This window comes from Marmota marmota, unplaced genomic scaffold (assembly GCF_001458135.2).
Source record: "Marmota marmota marmota unplaced genomic scaffold, marMar, whole genome shotgun sequence".
NCBI classification, from domain to species: domain Eukaryota; kingdom Metazoa; phylum Chordata; class Mammalia; order Rodentia; family Sciuridae; genus Marmota; species Marmota marmota.
In genome coordinates, this window is record NW_025999900.1 from 3,874,499 (window position 1) to 3,890,419 (window position 15,921).

The window sequence follows — 15,921 nt, forward strand, 5'->3', positions numbered from 1 at the left end:
CACTGGTGTCAAAACCTTTTTTTTTTTTTTTTTTGTAGAGGGACATAACAGAATGACTTTATTTTTATGTGGTACTGAGAATCGAACCCAGGTCCCGCGCACACTAGACGAGCGCTCTACTGCTGAGCCACAATCCCAGCCCCATGAACCTTTTCTCTTATAAGTTAACTCTCTTGGGAATTTTGTTATGGCGATGGAAACTTACCAACACACTTGATTTCACCTAAAGCCATAGTGGGCAAATGGGAAAACACAATTTTTTCTTTTCCCCAGCCTAGAGCCTAGGTTCAAACCTTGGCTCTAGGCTTTATATCCTTTCACAATAACTAATAATATACTTTCTTCATTTTGATTTAGAGCTAACAATCTAAAGTAGCAACAAGGAATAAGAAAGAATCTTAATAGGCCACTGCAAAAAAAAAAATCTCTGGATTTACCATCAGGTCACCTTTCCCTTCTTTCCTTTGGATTGTGCCCTCAAAGGTGGATTATACAGTGCTCTTGCAGACCAGCATGGTAGCCACTTGCCATATGTGGTTACCGAGCATTTGAAATGTAGCTTCAAATTGAGAGATGCTATAAGTGTTAAATATATGCAGTATATAAAATATGTACAAAAAGCTTTAAGGTAAATAAAATACCTTATCAATTTAAAATATTGAGTATATATTGAAATGATATTCCAGGAATTTGGATAAAATAAGTATATTGTTAAAATTAACATCACCATTTTATTTATTCATTTTTTTATTTTGCAGTGCTGGGGATCAAACCTAGGGCTTTGTGCTTGCTAAGCAAGTGAGCTATACCCCCAGCTCCACCTGTTTGTTTGTTTTTTTTTTTTACCATGGCTGCTAGAAATTTTAAAATTATATTTATGGCTTACCTTATGTTACTATTGGATTGTGCTATTACAAACCTTGTTTAATTTTGCAGGTGATTTTGGCAGAGGAGGAGGTGTCTTACATTCTTTTAAATCAAAAAATTTCTAAATGATTTTAGGTTCTATGTACTTAATATAGAAATTATAAAATACAAAAAAAAGAGAAAATGATCCACAGTTCACCAGCAACAGATGAATTTACAGAGATTGAACTTTGAGATCCCAAACAGTGCCCCTGCCGCACATCCATTTCCTGGACTCATTTCAGTTTCCCTCACAGAGATAAATCAGAATGGCAAGACCCAGTCTTCCATTCTTCATTTCCCAGGTGTGGGCCACATCAGTTTGCTTTAGGCTTTAAGAGAGATAAGAGTTCAGGTATTTATACCAATTTGAAGGAAAGTGAAGGACGTTCATGTTACCTTTCCTTCTAAACTAAAAAATGAAAGAGAGAGAGAGTGGGAGAATGTGTGTTTCATGGACGTCACTCTCTAATTTCAAAACCTTGCCAAGATGCTGTCTCTCTAAACTTTTCTCCCAGAACATAAGCTGACTCATTATTCCCAAAACAGTTTGTTTGGTTTTCTGCTTCAGCTTGGCAGGTCTGCATGGGCTCTAGTTTCAATCTGGTAGAGGTATGAAAGGGCAGAAATTCTTCAGGTGAGGCCTGAATAAACCAAAGAAACATGGAAGCTTTCTTTCCCTGAAAAGTTTCTGCTGGACTCTGTTGTTCAATATTTTTATCTGCAAACTATTCTAAAGAAAAAGCCATTTCCCAAGCATTCTGGTTATGAGGACAGATGTATATATCTTACAGACATGAATTTTAGCACAAAATCTGTCCCTACTTAAACATATATATTTGGTTTTTAGTCTCAACTTTAGTTTTTTTTTAGTTGTAAGTGGGAATAATAGTGCTGACTACTTCATATGGGTATTATGAAGACTAAATATGGTAATCAATATAAAGGTTTCATCATGGTATCTGGCACATAGTCTGCACTTAATGTAATTATTGTTGCCTTAATTTTGTGTTGAAGACTTGTACATGAGGAATCCAATATACAAAGAAGCAGGTAGGACAAGAGCTGTGAAAGATGAGCCAGCTCTTTGGGCTCATGCCCCAGTGGAAGGCCGCTTTGGGCCAGTAAAAACCAAAGTCCCTGGAAGAAGGATGGAGATCCTGAGGATTGGAATTATCTTCCCTAGACTTTCCAGGATGGTTCTGGAAAGCCTGGTCCCAGGACCAATCCTAGAATCCTAGGAATCACAGTTACTCCAAGGAAGGCACAAGAAAAAGCAGAAGTGAAACCAGCTTCAACCTTGGAGCACCCTGGGTCTGACCTCCTTCCCCATGACTGATGAAGTGACTGCAGGTACACAGCCCCCACAGTCAACTCTCAAGAACTCTTCAGGACATGCCTGCTTCCCTAAAGCTGAAAGTCAAAATCAAAACAACCCATGTAGGATGCAAGGTCAGGTTTACTAAGCATGCTCATCCCAGTACAATAGCCTTAACAATGAATTTGTGTTGCAAGGACTGCTGGGCAAATATCTGCCTTTAAGAGTAAGGCTCAGGTCTGGGTGTGTGGTTTAGCAAGAGAGAAAAAGCTCCAGGCTCCTTAATGTCAGATGTTACTCAGAAGAAGGAGGAGCACAATATAGTTCTTAGTCTGTTGATTGTGTGGTGTTGATTTTATTAATTTTGTTTCTGTTTCTTTTTTGTATCCAATAGCCAAAACCTTTGTTTTTCTTCATTCTATACTTACCCTCTAGTTCTGTGCAACCGCATCTATTTATCACTTCACATAACCTGTTTACCACCTTCCCACTCTCCTCATGTCCCCAACACATCACCAGAAGCACATCACCAGAAGCATTTGAAAATATACAATTTCTCATTGGTTTGTTTATTTTGAATTTATGTTGGCTTTTTTTTTTTTCTTTTGGGTATTGGGGATTGAACCCAAGGGCACTTTACCACTGAATCACATTCCCAACTCTTTTTTACTTTTTTTTATTTTGAGACAGGGTTTTGCTAAGTTGCTTAGGGCCTTGCTGAGTTGCTGAGGCTGGGTTTGAACTTGCCATCTTCCTGCTTCAGCCTCTGGAGCTACTGGTATTGAAGGCATGCACCACCGTGCCTGGTGATTTTGGTTAATTTTTGCCCAAACACTCCAGAGGTTTTGACCTGGGTCACCTAGGAAGTTGAATAGAAGGCATTTGTATTCTCTTTGCCTTTTGCTAGCATTCATGTAGCTAATTGTCTTGGAGCCACAGGTCATGAGCCTACATTTTGGGAAAGATAAGAGCTAGAATATTAAAGATTAAACTTCCCTCTCAGCCTATTGTTATAATGTGCTATGTTGCAGGGAGAAAATGTCAGACACACAAAAAGACTGGAAATTCTTCGAGGTGAGTCACATTTTAGGGATTTTCTTTGTGCTGTGATACATAGTGCATAGCAATGATGAATAGTCATTTCTTAGGCACTTATTTTGGTGAATATTCTTTCTTAAAAAAATGCTAACAAGCCACATAGTACACCTTAGGATTTTGGTCTGATTTTCCTCCCATGAAAGTGAGTACATGTCCAATTTTTCATGGCTTTCCAGGGATATTGAGAAATTGGGTCATCTACTTTGCAATGTTATATGAACAGTTGAGAGTTTTTCTTATCATTTCTGAAAGTCATGATTCTTGTCTGTTTTTTGTCATAGTCCTTATTCACTTTCTGTGCATACGTAGCATGGATTGTCTTCCAACGTCAACACTTGACAGAGATCGAGGAAGAAATAGGAAGGCTCTTCCGCTCCAATATGTTCAATATTCCTCGAAGGAAACGGGAGGATGAAGAATCAGGAGGGGAGAAGAAACGCATGACTTTTGTACAATTCAGGTTTGATCTCTTTTGTAAACTTGAGGCTGTTTCTAGACAGCTGGATAAGGTGATCTAAATGGTATCTTTCTTCTCCCACAGGCGAATGATGGCAAAACGCCCAGCCATTAAAAAAGCCGTTAACATGCGTTCTCCAGTACTGTCTACTCTGCTGCCATCTCTCAGAGAAAAAGCTCAGAATATCGTTGAGAAAAAGTATCATCTAGGAGGCATCAAACTCCCAGGCCGGGTGCAAAAACACATGCAAAGTCTGGACTCTGTGCCCATGTCAGTGTAAGTGACTCAGGAGGGAGGCCAGATAGCCTGAGGGTTGGACCTGGAAAGGGCAGGGGCTCAGCACCATCCATGCCTCTGCCAGAGAATTGAATGAAGACAAGGCATCTGTGTTTCCATGAATCCCCTGCTCCTGGCTGTCTGTTTCCTGTCCAGAGCAATTCTAGTTATATCCATTGAGATTAGAAAAAAATCATTAGAAAGTTATGCTAGACTCCAAATAGTTCTAACTTGGAGAAGTAAGTAACAGATTCTTTAAGGCTGATGTTTATGTATTGTAAGAATCATCTTTGGAAAATTTAGGAAGGGTCAATACAAAATCTTGCTGTGGATTGAGTTTTGGATTCATATGTCAGACCACAGTGGTTATTCATGAAATAGAGACAACTTTCAAAAAAGTGTGTGTGTGTGTGTGTGTGTCTGTCTGTCTGTCTGTCTTAGTTTTAGTATACTACCTCAGCTATACCAACAATTCTTTTTACAGAGTTGGCATTTTGGGGGAGCCACGATGTCTGTTCAACCCTCATACCCTTCTCCCCCTTGAACCAAAAGAAAATGCAAAATCATCTAAAAGACTTCCATCCCTGGTAGAGAGAAATAACATCCAGATTCAGGACGCACTGGAGTCATGAAAACATTGTCTTCTTAAATATGCCCTAAATAATCTGGTATATTTCACTTCTGTAATCAAGTCCCAGCACTTGAGGTAAACTACTTCAACTTAACTGCTTGATATAGGATCAATATGTGTGTTATTATTATTAAACTTTTTAAGTTATTCAAGTTAATTTTGTTTGTACAAGTTATTTTGTTAAAAGTTCAATAGACTATTAAATAATTCCAGAAATCTCTTGAAAGTTCATTTTCTTATTTTTATTAGTTTATTTTGTTACTTTCTTGCTTCCTCTACTTCAGTGTGACTCTTCAAGAGTATTAGGCCACTTAGCTAGTATTTTAGTTGACTGGTGAAGAAGCATTCATTTCTAAATCCAACTTTGCCTTATGAAAAAGCATCTTTGGTATGTGTGTAAATAAAATTTCAGAAACAAAAAAGGCAAATTAAAAATTTAACACTAAGCCAGGCATGATGGAGCACCCCCTCTAATCCCAGCAACTCTGGAGGCTGAGGCAGGAGGATTACAAGTTCAGTTCAAGGCCAGCCTGGGAAACTTAGCAAGACCCTGCCTCAAAATAAAAATCAAAAGGGTTGGGGATGTAGTTTAGAGGTAAAGTGCCCCTGAGTACTATCCCATACATGCACCCCCCCCCCCAAAAAAAAGTTTAACCAGTACCTAGGTGGCACCTGGTATTGTAGAGATGATTGACATGCTGTCTTCATTCAGGTTTCTCCCTGAGCAGGGCAAGGAAAAGAAGGCTAGAAGTCAGATATAAAGAGAAACAGTGTGACTCAGCTTAAAAGAGAGAGGTTTTCAAGTTGGGGATGGAGGGATGGATATGGAGATGGATCTTGAAGTTGTGTGGAGCCTGAACAGGCAGCTATGGGTGGAAGATACCAGGGCTCAGACCTGAAAACCCCATGGCCAGGCCTTGTTTAGTGGAGGTGAGCTATGGGGTTGGTGGGGGTAGTAAGCACTTAGGAAAGATGGAGCTATTTTATTGCTTAAGCTTTTGTCAGTGGCTGCAGAACTGTCTTCTAGTTTGGCCATTGTCTTAAGGCCACCTACTCCCTGGTTCTGCTTCTGATGCCTATCTGTGTCAACATTTCTGTCTTTGCATTTATTTTGGGCTTCAATTCCATCATAGATACAAACCATTCCTGTTTAGGACTTAACATGTGGCATTCTGATCTCCGCTAATCTCCATACCAAGAAAGAAAAGTAGATTTGACTCCTCCATTCATGGACCTCCCTCTAAACAAGTTTTAGGTTGCAAAAGAAAGTTTCTGGGGCTGAGAGCCCAGTGAACTCCCCCCTTGTTTTATTGACAGGCTGTTGTGCTTCCATCTCCAGAGCAGTCTGATTGGCAGTAGGTTCAAAAAGTTGTTCTGTGTCCAGAGTTTGCTAGCAACATACTGCTAGCATGCCCTTTCTCCCTCTCTCTCTCTCTCTCTCTCTCTCTCTCTCTCTCTCTCTGGATAATGTCTAAGGCAGTCTAGGTGATCCATGCCAAAGGGCTTGGTATGGCAGATCACTTCTTTTGCAAATAATCTCCCTTTTCTTCTTTAGGCAAAGATTCATTCTCATTTCCTTTACTTCTCCTAACTCAAACCCAGAGGCCTAAGCAGAGCAAAAGAAAAATGCGCTGGGTCTTAGAACCTCAGTCAGGTCACTCTGAAACCCAGCATAATGGTGGGTGGCAACTCGAGACGAGGACCTTTGTAGAGGTGTTACCTCTCCCACCTCCACTGCCTAGTTTGAGAACATTGACACTATTTAGAATCAAATTCTTTCCAGAATCAAATTTTTTCCAGGCCTAGTGGTACACACATGTAATTCCAGTGATTCAGGAAGCTGAGACAGGGGGATCACCAGTTCAAGGTCAGCCTGAACAACTTAGCAAGACCTTGTCTCAAAATAAAATCTAATAAAGGACTATGAACATAGCTCAGTGGTAGAGCACCCTTGGGTAAAGTGCCCAGTAAAAAAATATTAAACAATTGGAAAAATAAACTAGATTATATGATTTCACTCTTTATCTATAGAATTTGCAAAGATTGAAAGAAATAATGACCAACAATGGCAAGTGGGTGGGTAACCAGGCACTCTCACACATGAATGAGGGAGTGGCAGTATGCTCTGATGTGACCCTTCTGAAGGAAATTTGGCAGTAACATATTTTACCTTTCAAGCATATTTGTGTATTCATTTAGGGCTAGTTCAAACATCTGGCTTGTTCATGTTGATCTCTGAAGATGTCCATTATTGATTTACCACTCATTGAGAGGTGGAAATGTATCATTGTATTCAGCCCAGTAACCAAATAAGCACTTTAAAAGTTCTTTTTAGAATGATTAGAACAATGATAAAGTAAATATTCTGTTACCTTATAAGAAGTAATTTATTGATAACCTACTCAGTGCTCAGTACCTTGCTAGGTTTATGAGACACTTAAGGAGTATAAGGTGGAGGGGTTGGGGTTGTGGCTCAGTGGTATAGCGCTCGCTGAGCATGTGCAGGGTACTGGGTTCGATCCTCAGCACCTCATAAAAATAAAATAAAGGTATTATGACAAACTACAACTAAAAAAACAAAACCAAAAAAAAAAAAAAAAGAAGAATAATAAGTATAAGGTGGGTGTGTTAGTCAGTTTTCCATTACTGTGACAAAACACCTTATAAAATCAACTTAAAGAAGGAAAGATTTATTTTGGCTCAAGATTTCAAAGGTTTTAGTCCATAGTCACTAGGCTCTATTGTTTCTGGACCTGTGGCGAAGCAGAACATCATGATGGGGAGCACATGGTATAGCAAAACTATACCTCATGGCTGATGGGAAGCAGAGAGGGGGAACAGGGACAGATCATACCCTTCAAAGGCACAGTCCTAGTGACTTACTCCATCTAGGTCCCACCTCCTGCAGTTTCTACCACCTCCCAATAGCCCCTTAGCTCTCAGTCCATAAATGGATTAGTCCATTAACGAGGTTACAGCCCTTATGATCCAATGACCTCCCAAAGGTCACCTCTGAACCCATGCACTGGGGACCAAGCCTTCAACACATGAGCTTTTGCAGGACATTTCAGATCTAAACCATATCAAGAGGGTTCCAGCCTTCAGAGCTGAACTAGGAAGTCAAGAGCAAACCTCTGTGACAGAACGGGAGAGCAAGCGGGTAAGGCTAACTTGTGAAGTGGAGACTCGGACCAAGCAGCTGGCCAACTCGAAATCACCCCCTCAGAAATGATGAGGACACGAGAGGGGAATGCACATCTCTTTTCCATCAGTCATTCCCCCTCCTCCTGCACCAGTGCTTTGATAAAAACAGCACAGCTGTTCTTCTGAGCTTCTCTTTTCCTTGGCTCTTTCTACCCAACAAATGACAGGTAGTAATTTCCCTTTCCAGCTGTACAGTGCAACCCAAATAGTGGATGAGGGACAATTTTTCTCTGTAGAACTATTTCAGGAAATAAATTAAAAGGAAATGATAGGGCTGGGGTTGTGGCTTAGTGGTAGAGCACTTGCCTAGCATGTGTGAGGCATGAGGTTCGATCCTCAGCACCCCAAAAAATAGATAAATAAAATACATATTATATATATGTATATAAATAAAATACAGGTATTGTGTGTCCATCAACAACTAAAAAAAATTAACAAAGGGATACAGCTAGAATATTATCATCATTTTGTAAATCATAAATGGAATAATGGATCAGGCAATGATCGCCAGTAGCAGGTGACATCCTAAGAGACACCTGGGCATCATGTAGGGAGTCTACAACATTTCCTCTAAAGAAGTCCCTCCAAAAAATTAAAACTGCATAGAACAGAGTCTCTAAGCCTAATAGCCAGTCTAGGAAACCCAAGAAAGGAGGAAAATGCTACATAGCACTGCAGGCATGCAGTTGGAAAATTTTTAAAAGGGAGGAGTCTACAGAAAAAGTGGCCTGGTTTCCACAACAAATAATAAAGGGTGAATCTTTAAGTGAGAAAAGTAGACTTAAGGGATATATTAGTCAAATACATTGTGGACCTTGTTTGGATCCTAATTTGAACAAACTAATAATTGTTTTATGATATATATGTAATACATATCATATATAATGTATGTGATACAATCAGGGAAATTTAATACTGGGAGGATATTTGATATTAAGGAATTATTGGTAAATTTTTTAGGTATAATAATGTCATTGTGGTTTTCTAAGCTTTTGCTCTTTGTTAAAAAAAAAAATAGAGGCAAAGACTTAAATATTTACAGTTGCAGGGGGAGCAGAAGTGGAAAGGAGACTGGGAGATAAAAACGAGTAGGTATCAGCTCTCCATGAACTACCAGGATGTGATTGGTGAGAATTGCACCCTCCCCAGTTTTTTTTTCAAAATTTTTTTAGTTGTTGATGGACACAATACCTTTATTTTGTTTTTATTTTTATGTGCTGCCAGGAATCGAACCCAGTACCTCACGCATGCTAGGCAAGCGCTCTACTACTGAGCCACAACGCCAGCCCCCCCAATTATTCTTTTGCTTTGCAACAAGCACAGACCAAAGCATGCATGAAAAGTTTGAGAAAAAAAAAAAGATTCCCTCAAAAAAAAGAAAATCACAAAATGCACAAATCCTATAGATGGGTAACTGCTCCAATCAACTTCAGCCCCTGCCAGCAGCTGGCTTGAGGCCTGGGTGGAAGTGCAGTGGATTTCCAGGTGTGCTCTTTTGTATTGCTTCTCCCAGCCTCTGACTGTACAAATGTGCTGTTGCTTCCCTTGGGGTAATTATCTCCTCCCCCACACTCACCATCTCTCTTCTCACACCTCCTTTAATATGTGCCGACAGTCACACACTGATGCAGACACAAAGGCAGCATCTGCTTGAGAATCCAAGAGTCTTGTGTCATTTCACACCAAGAATCAAGGGGGGAGGAGCGCTAAGTGTCATCCCAGGACTCCTGTGGTAACATGTTCCCATTAAAGGCCTATTGCTTGGATTTTTAGAACTAGACAATTCCCCCACCCCCATGACTTCTTACAGCAAACCAGGAAGAGTGCTGGTGATGGATGCTAACTTTTCAAATCAGAACTCTGAGGAACAGAGTTATCGCTACCAGTCTAGAATTACAAGTTTGTCTTACTAAATTATTGGTTTACTGATTCACAAAGAAATATTTATATAGTACACCTGCTATGCTATGACCTCCAAATTCTCCCATGATGAGGCAGATGTCGTCCGTGTCTTTCTAGATGAATGAGGAGCAGTTAGCAAGGTCCAGATGATTTGTGCTTTGTAAGTGGGTAGGGTGTTAGGATTCTATATTAATTGGGTTGGGGAGCAGATGGGGGTTTTAGGTAAAGTAGTGACGTGATTCGATTTATTTTCAAAATGATTCATCTGGCTACTGTGTGGAAAGTGGGCTGGAGGTTGAAGGCAGTGCGGAATGGAGAATGGAGACTGGGATCAGTGAGAGGCTACTGATTTGAGGGAGAGATCAGACCTGGAAATGTAGATTTGGAAGTAAGTGGCCATTGAGATTGGATATGATTGGCTAAGGAGAGATTTAATGCAAGTAGAGAAGACACTGGGTCCTTACCCAGCTGTAGAGCTTTCCACATGTTGGAAAGAGCAGAAGAGGAGCTGGAAAATGCAGTAAATCCCTTATGTGTTCCAGCAACATAGATCAACAATGTGCCAATAGCCTGTGAGGTAAGAGGAAAACCAAGAGCGAGGAATCGTGGAAGGAAAAAGCATGTCATGAAGTAGGGATCGGGAAGCTGGGGAGAAATGCCACAGAAAGAACTAATAGGATGAGAACAGAGACGTGACCTTAGATCTGGGAATATGGAAGTCAGCTGTGCAGGCCTGGAGGTGTGGCGCCCTCTCCAAACAGGTTCTGTGGGGAAAGGCAGAGGGCGAAGTGGAGACCAGGACTATGAGAAGGAGAGATTTGCTGCGAAGCAAAGGAAAGGAATACAGTCAATAGGCAGCTCTGTGGGCCAAAGGGGTGGCATTATTTTGTTGTTGAATTGTTTTGGCTTTGGCTTTTCAGAGATACTGGAACACATGTGTGTGTGTTAATAGGCATGATCCAGTTTAGGTGGAAAACCAATGAGGCAGTGGGGGCCAGGGGATACTTGTAAGAGGTGAGACTTGAGGAGGCAAGAGGGTTGGGCTGGGGGCTGCCCTGGATGGGAAAGCTCAGGGTATAAATCTCTCCATGTTCTCTTGAGGCTCTTGAATGCCCAGTAGCTCCTCTGTGAGCATCACTTCAGCAACAACCAGGCCCTGAATTTTCAGAAATCCAGGTAGTAAAATTTCTTAGTCCAAAGAAGTTCATCCCAAACGGCGGGCTTTCAGACCTTGCGTAGGAAAAGACAGTTGGGCATGATGTGTTTTTGTTTTGTTTTCCCCAAAGCCACTCCTTCTGGGTGTTCATCTGCTCCACATCTGTGTAGGACTCAGCCTGAAAATTGGGTTTCTTTTTTTCCCTAGGATCCCAAATAACCAAGTCATGGATTAATAATCATTAAGTTAAGCAGCACCTGAGTTTTCAGCTGGCTGAGCTCAGCGGGTTGTATTTTAAACTAAGTTAATTTCTCTTTTAGAATTGACTGCTAAACGGGGGGAAAAATCACCTCTCCTTGTGATTACTTTCATCAGAGAATGATAGTATTCAACCTATCATGTTTTCTTCTTTTCACTTTACTGCAAGAAAATACAGAAATTTAAAACTAATACTTAATCATCAGAGCTTAAGGTTGGTTGCTCAGATTTTTATTTCCCATTTTTATACATATTTCCCATTTTTATTTTTGTGCTGCTTATACCTTTTCTTGTTTGTTTCCTTCTTTAATTAAACATTTTATTTGGAGATAATTTTGAGATAATTCCAGATTCAAAGTGTAAAAAATAATACAGAGATCCTATGAAAACTTTACCTAGCTTGTCCCAATGGTAACATCTTGCAAAATTATAGTATAATTTCATAGTGGATATTGATCATAATATTGATCTAGCCCAGACACAGAACATTCCATCACCACAAGAATCCCTCCTGTCACTCTTTTATAGCCACACACATGTCTTATTTCAAGAATGTCATATACATGGGTTCATATAGTATGTAAGTTCTTGGGATTGACTTTCAGCATTTTCTAGAAATGTATCCAGTTCATTGCACATATCAAATACTTTGTTCCCCTTTATTACTGAGTAGTATTCCATGATGCAGATGGAACAGTTTAATTCATCCTTTGAAGGACATCTGGATTGATTTCAGATTTGCACTATTACAAATAAAGCTGCAAACATTCATGCACAGGTTGTGGTGTGAACATCAGTTTTTATTTCTCTGAGCTTTTGCCTTTTATAGTATATTGTATGAGGTGGATCATAAATGATCATGAATAAGCAAAAACAATCAACTTTCTTTGGATCATGATTGTTATTAGAGTGCCATTATCCTTCATTTTTAAAGAGCTTCCCAGTCTCTAACTTCCCTGTGGCCTAGAAAAAGCAGATGAAATCTGAGACTGTTACATAATTTGTGGGTGTGGTGCAGCCAGATTCTTACGTGTTCCTGACTTCTGGCTTATTATGAAAACTAATTCTGAATATATAGTTTATTTTTGCTTTATTGCTCCAGAATCCTGGTCATTATGAACCATGTTTGGTTTCAAGTTGCTTGTTTAAGGTATGTGTTTGGAATTCTTTGAAGGTATGGGTAATTAAAACAAAAAGCCCAGGGCTGGTGTGCAGCTCAGTTGTAGAGCACTTGCCCGGGGTGCACAGGCCCTGGTTTCATCTCTAGGACTGCAAAGGTGGGGGGAAGGGAATCCCAATAGAGTTGGTAGTTTGGTTCATCAGAATCTACCATTTAAAATCAAGACAATCATTTTATGAAATCATGGTTTTATACAGATCTCTGCTAAAAACAATGCTTAATTCAGAGAAAATGACAAAGCTAGTCCACCGTGAAAGCCAAGCCACATGTTTTTGGTTGAAGTTACATCTGACAATTCATCAGTGGAGGAATGGAGAATGAGAAAGCGTGTGCATTTTTTTTTGTTTTTGTTCTTGAGGTTCAGGAATGACACATCCAGTTATGTACAGCTCTCTCTGTTTCTGCCTATTATTAGTGTATCCAGAAAATTCTATTTGCTCATTTATTTCATTCAGCATTCTGCTTCCTCTGTGGCAAGAACTGTGGACCTGTGGAGTGTGTGTGTGGGGCAGGGAGGGCATGACACTAGAAATCCAAACATTAATAGAATCCCATTCCTGTGCTCAAGGGGCTCATAGTCCAGTGAGGGAGGGAGACGCACATCTCAATAGTGATAAGATAATACACTGGTATTCCAGGGTCTGCAAGGGGCAGTGGCAGCAGTGGGCTCATTGGACTGGCTCAGCAGAGGGGTCTTGCCTGTAGATAATGGCTGGTTATCCACCCTTCCTATACTCATGGCTATTTCCCAAATATTCCTGGTGATTTTACCCAAATCATCTTTCTGCTTTAATTACCAATGTTGATTGAGGATCATCCCAGACTTTTTTTTTTTTCGTGCATATAAATTCAGGAATCCTCGATAGGTTGTGAGCATGTTGAAATACTTCCACAGCAGTTGGTAAGCAGACACTTCCCCAGCCCTCCATGACCCATCTACTCTGGTCCCTCCCAGAGATCCTCTCTCCTGCAATCCATCACCTAAAGGGCTCACACCCCACAGGCACAAGTGATCCGCACTACACATGGCATTCTTTCTGATTGGTGCCTGTCATGACCTGGGGATGAGACTTCCAAATGGATACAGTGTATGTGTACCTAAGGTATAAGTCTATATACATTTCTTCAAATTCATAATGAATTCATATCAAATGAAAACTTACTATACCTTCTGTATAGCCAATGTGAGATCTTTCTAAATTAACATATTTAGATTTGTTTCTTTTTCTTTTTTGGATGCTAGGAGTTGAACCTAGAGTGTTTTACTACTGAGCTATATCCATAGCCCTTTTAATTTTTTTTTTTTTATTTTGAGACAGGGTCTCACAAGTTGCTGAGGCTGGCCTCAAACCTTCAAACCTTCTCCCTCAGCCTCTGGATTCAGTGAGATTACAAGTGTGTGTCTCCACACCCAACAATTCACTTCATTTTAAAAATATCTGTTTTACATGGTTCATTACATGGATTTAAACATAATTAACATAAGCATTTAGGGGAGGTTTTGAAAAATGGAGATGTCCTGCCCTACCTCCAGTCAGTGGCACAACATTGGAGATTCAGGGAGTCTGGGGAGGGTCAACCATGTGCATTTTCCCAAGTTCTCCTGGTGGCCCTGATCATCTCAGCCAGGACTCAGATTTATTGGTATGAACAATGCCAGATTTCCCTAAAAATTTGAAAGAAAATAGAAAGACCCAGAACTTCTTTTTACAGTGCTGGGGATTGAACCCAGTCTTACACATGCTATGCAAACCATTCACCACTGAGCTACAGCCCCAGCCCAGGACTTCTTTTTCTTTTTCTTAAAAAGGCCCTGTCTTTACTTTTCTAAGAGACAAGATACAAAATAAATGCTATGGAAACTTGTGTTTAAAGATGCCCAGTACTTCAGTTTACAGTTGCCCTTTCTGACTAGCAAATCACAGTTTTGCTCTGCTAACAATAAGAAAAAAGAATGGTAGTCTGAAGAGTAGGTTCCAGATATCCAGGCCAAGCTTTGCTTCCAAAGCACATTCTCGTCTCTCCTGTATTTAGAATAAATTCAACTTTGGTTGTCCTCCAGGAACTGAGTAATAGCCAAACATCAGCATTTCTTCAGATTTGGAAATGAATCTTGATTGGTTTTTTTTTTTTTTTTTTTTGTAAGAAGGCATACAGTTTAGATAATCAACTGCAGTTCTTGGAAAGGATTAAATTGTGAACTCAGCTCACCACTCCCAAGTTATCTGGAAGCCAGAAAAGTATATTTATGGGAAAAGAGGTTTATATAAATACTTTATTCAGTGACCCACATGATAGAGTTGAGAACAAGTATCTTATGTTTGGTGGATGATACCAAATTAGGTGGAGTTGCTAACATCACAGACGATGAGAACTCAGTTCGACCCTTTCAGATGGATCTTGACAAATTTAGAAAGAACAAGATCCATACCGCAAATCCAAGATAAGAAGTGGCTTGAAGGAGCTAGCATCAAAAAGAAAAAATGTGGTCATGTTTCAAAGTTAGCAATTTTGTCACAAGTACAAAATTAGTCAGCAATAGAGAACCAGCAGGAGAGCAAAAGAACGTAATTCTGGAATGTTAATGAGAAAATATAAGCAAAAGTCCTGATTTCTTTTCCCACATATGGCATGGGTCAGGTCTTAACTGGAGAACACTCCTCTCCACTTTTAGACTTTATAATTTGAGAAGTCTACCTCCCAGAGTAAAGTATGCATGGAAAAATGTGGGTGGCTTAAGCTATAGGGAGGAGAGAATCTTAGAGACGCTTTTTTGTTTTGTTTTGTTTTGTGCTGGGATTGAACCTAGGGGTTCAGTTATACCGCTGAGATACATCCCCAGCCTTTTTTCTAAATTATTATTATTATTATTATTATTATTATCTTTTTGGACTTGGGATTGAACTCAGGGGCGCTTACCACTGAACCACATCCCCAGCCCTATTTTGTATTTTATTTAGTGACAGGGTCTCACTGAGTTGCTTAAGGCCTCACTAAGTTGCTGAGGCTGGCTTTGAACTCGAGATCCTCCTACCTCAGCCTCTCAAGGCACTGGGAATACAGGTGTGCACCACCGTGCCCGGCTTCTAAATTTCATTTTGAGACAAGTTCTCATCAAGTTGCCCAAGCTGTTCTCCTGCTTCAGCCTCCTTAGTCATTGGGATTCTAGGCATGTGCCACTGGGCCCACCTTTTTGGAGAAATTTTAAGCCAACTAGAATTATTCAAACAGAAGGAAAACTCACAAACTAAAAAGCTATCTTCAGGGGTTGATGGTGACATTATCAGGAGAGAGCTGAATATCATATTCTGTCATCTACAGAGGGTACAACTGAAAATAAAGAACTGAACCTGTGATACTAATTCAGGTTACACAAGATCCAAGGACGTGTTTGCCTGAGGTCCAGTTGAGTATTGCTGACTTAGTATACGTGCAGGTATATAGGATGTGGACTCCGGGGCTATTCTGCTTGAGTTCAGATCACAGCTTCTCCACTTACCACCTACAAGGCCTCTGGTAGATTACTTCATTTCAA

At 40.1% G+C, this 15,921-nt stretch overlaps 1 protein-coding gene across 3 annotated transcripts in view; it reads left to right on the forward strand.

Annotated features, from left to right (window-relative positions):
• Positions 1–4,912, forward strand: part of Ppp1r36 (protein phosphatase 1 regulatory subunit 36) — a 28,267-nt gene extending 23,355 nt beyond the window's left edge. For 2 of the 3 annotated variants that reach the window (XM_048798494.1, XM_048798496.1), the window contains 4 exons: positions 3,256–3,298; positions 3,604–3,782; positions 3,864–4,055; positions 4,540–4,912. In XM_048798494.1, coding sequence (XP_048654451.1) covers positions 3,256–3,298; positions 3,604–3,782; positions 3,864–4,055; positions 4,540–4,687 — 562 coding nt within the window. In that variant the 3' untranslated portion in view covers positions 4,688–4,912. The remainder of the gene's footprint in view (positions 1–3,255; positions 3,299–3,603; positions 3,783–3,863; positions 4,056–4,539) is intronic. The other variant, XM_048798495.1, reaches the window with a different exon arrangement.
• The last annotated feature ends 11,009 nt before the right edge of the window (positions 4,913–15,921 follow it).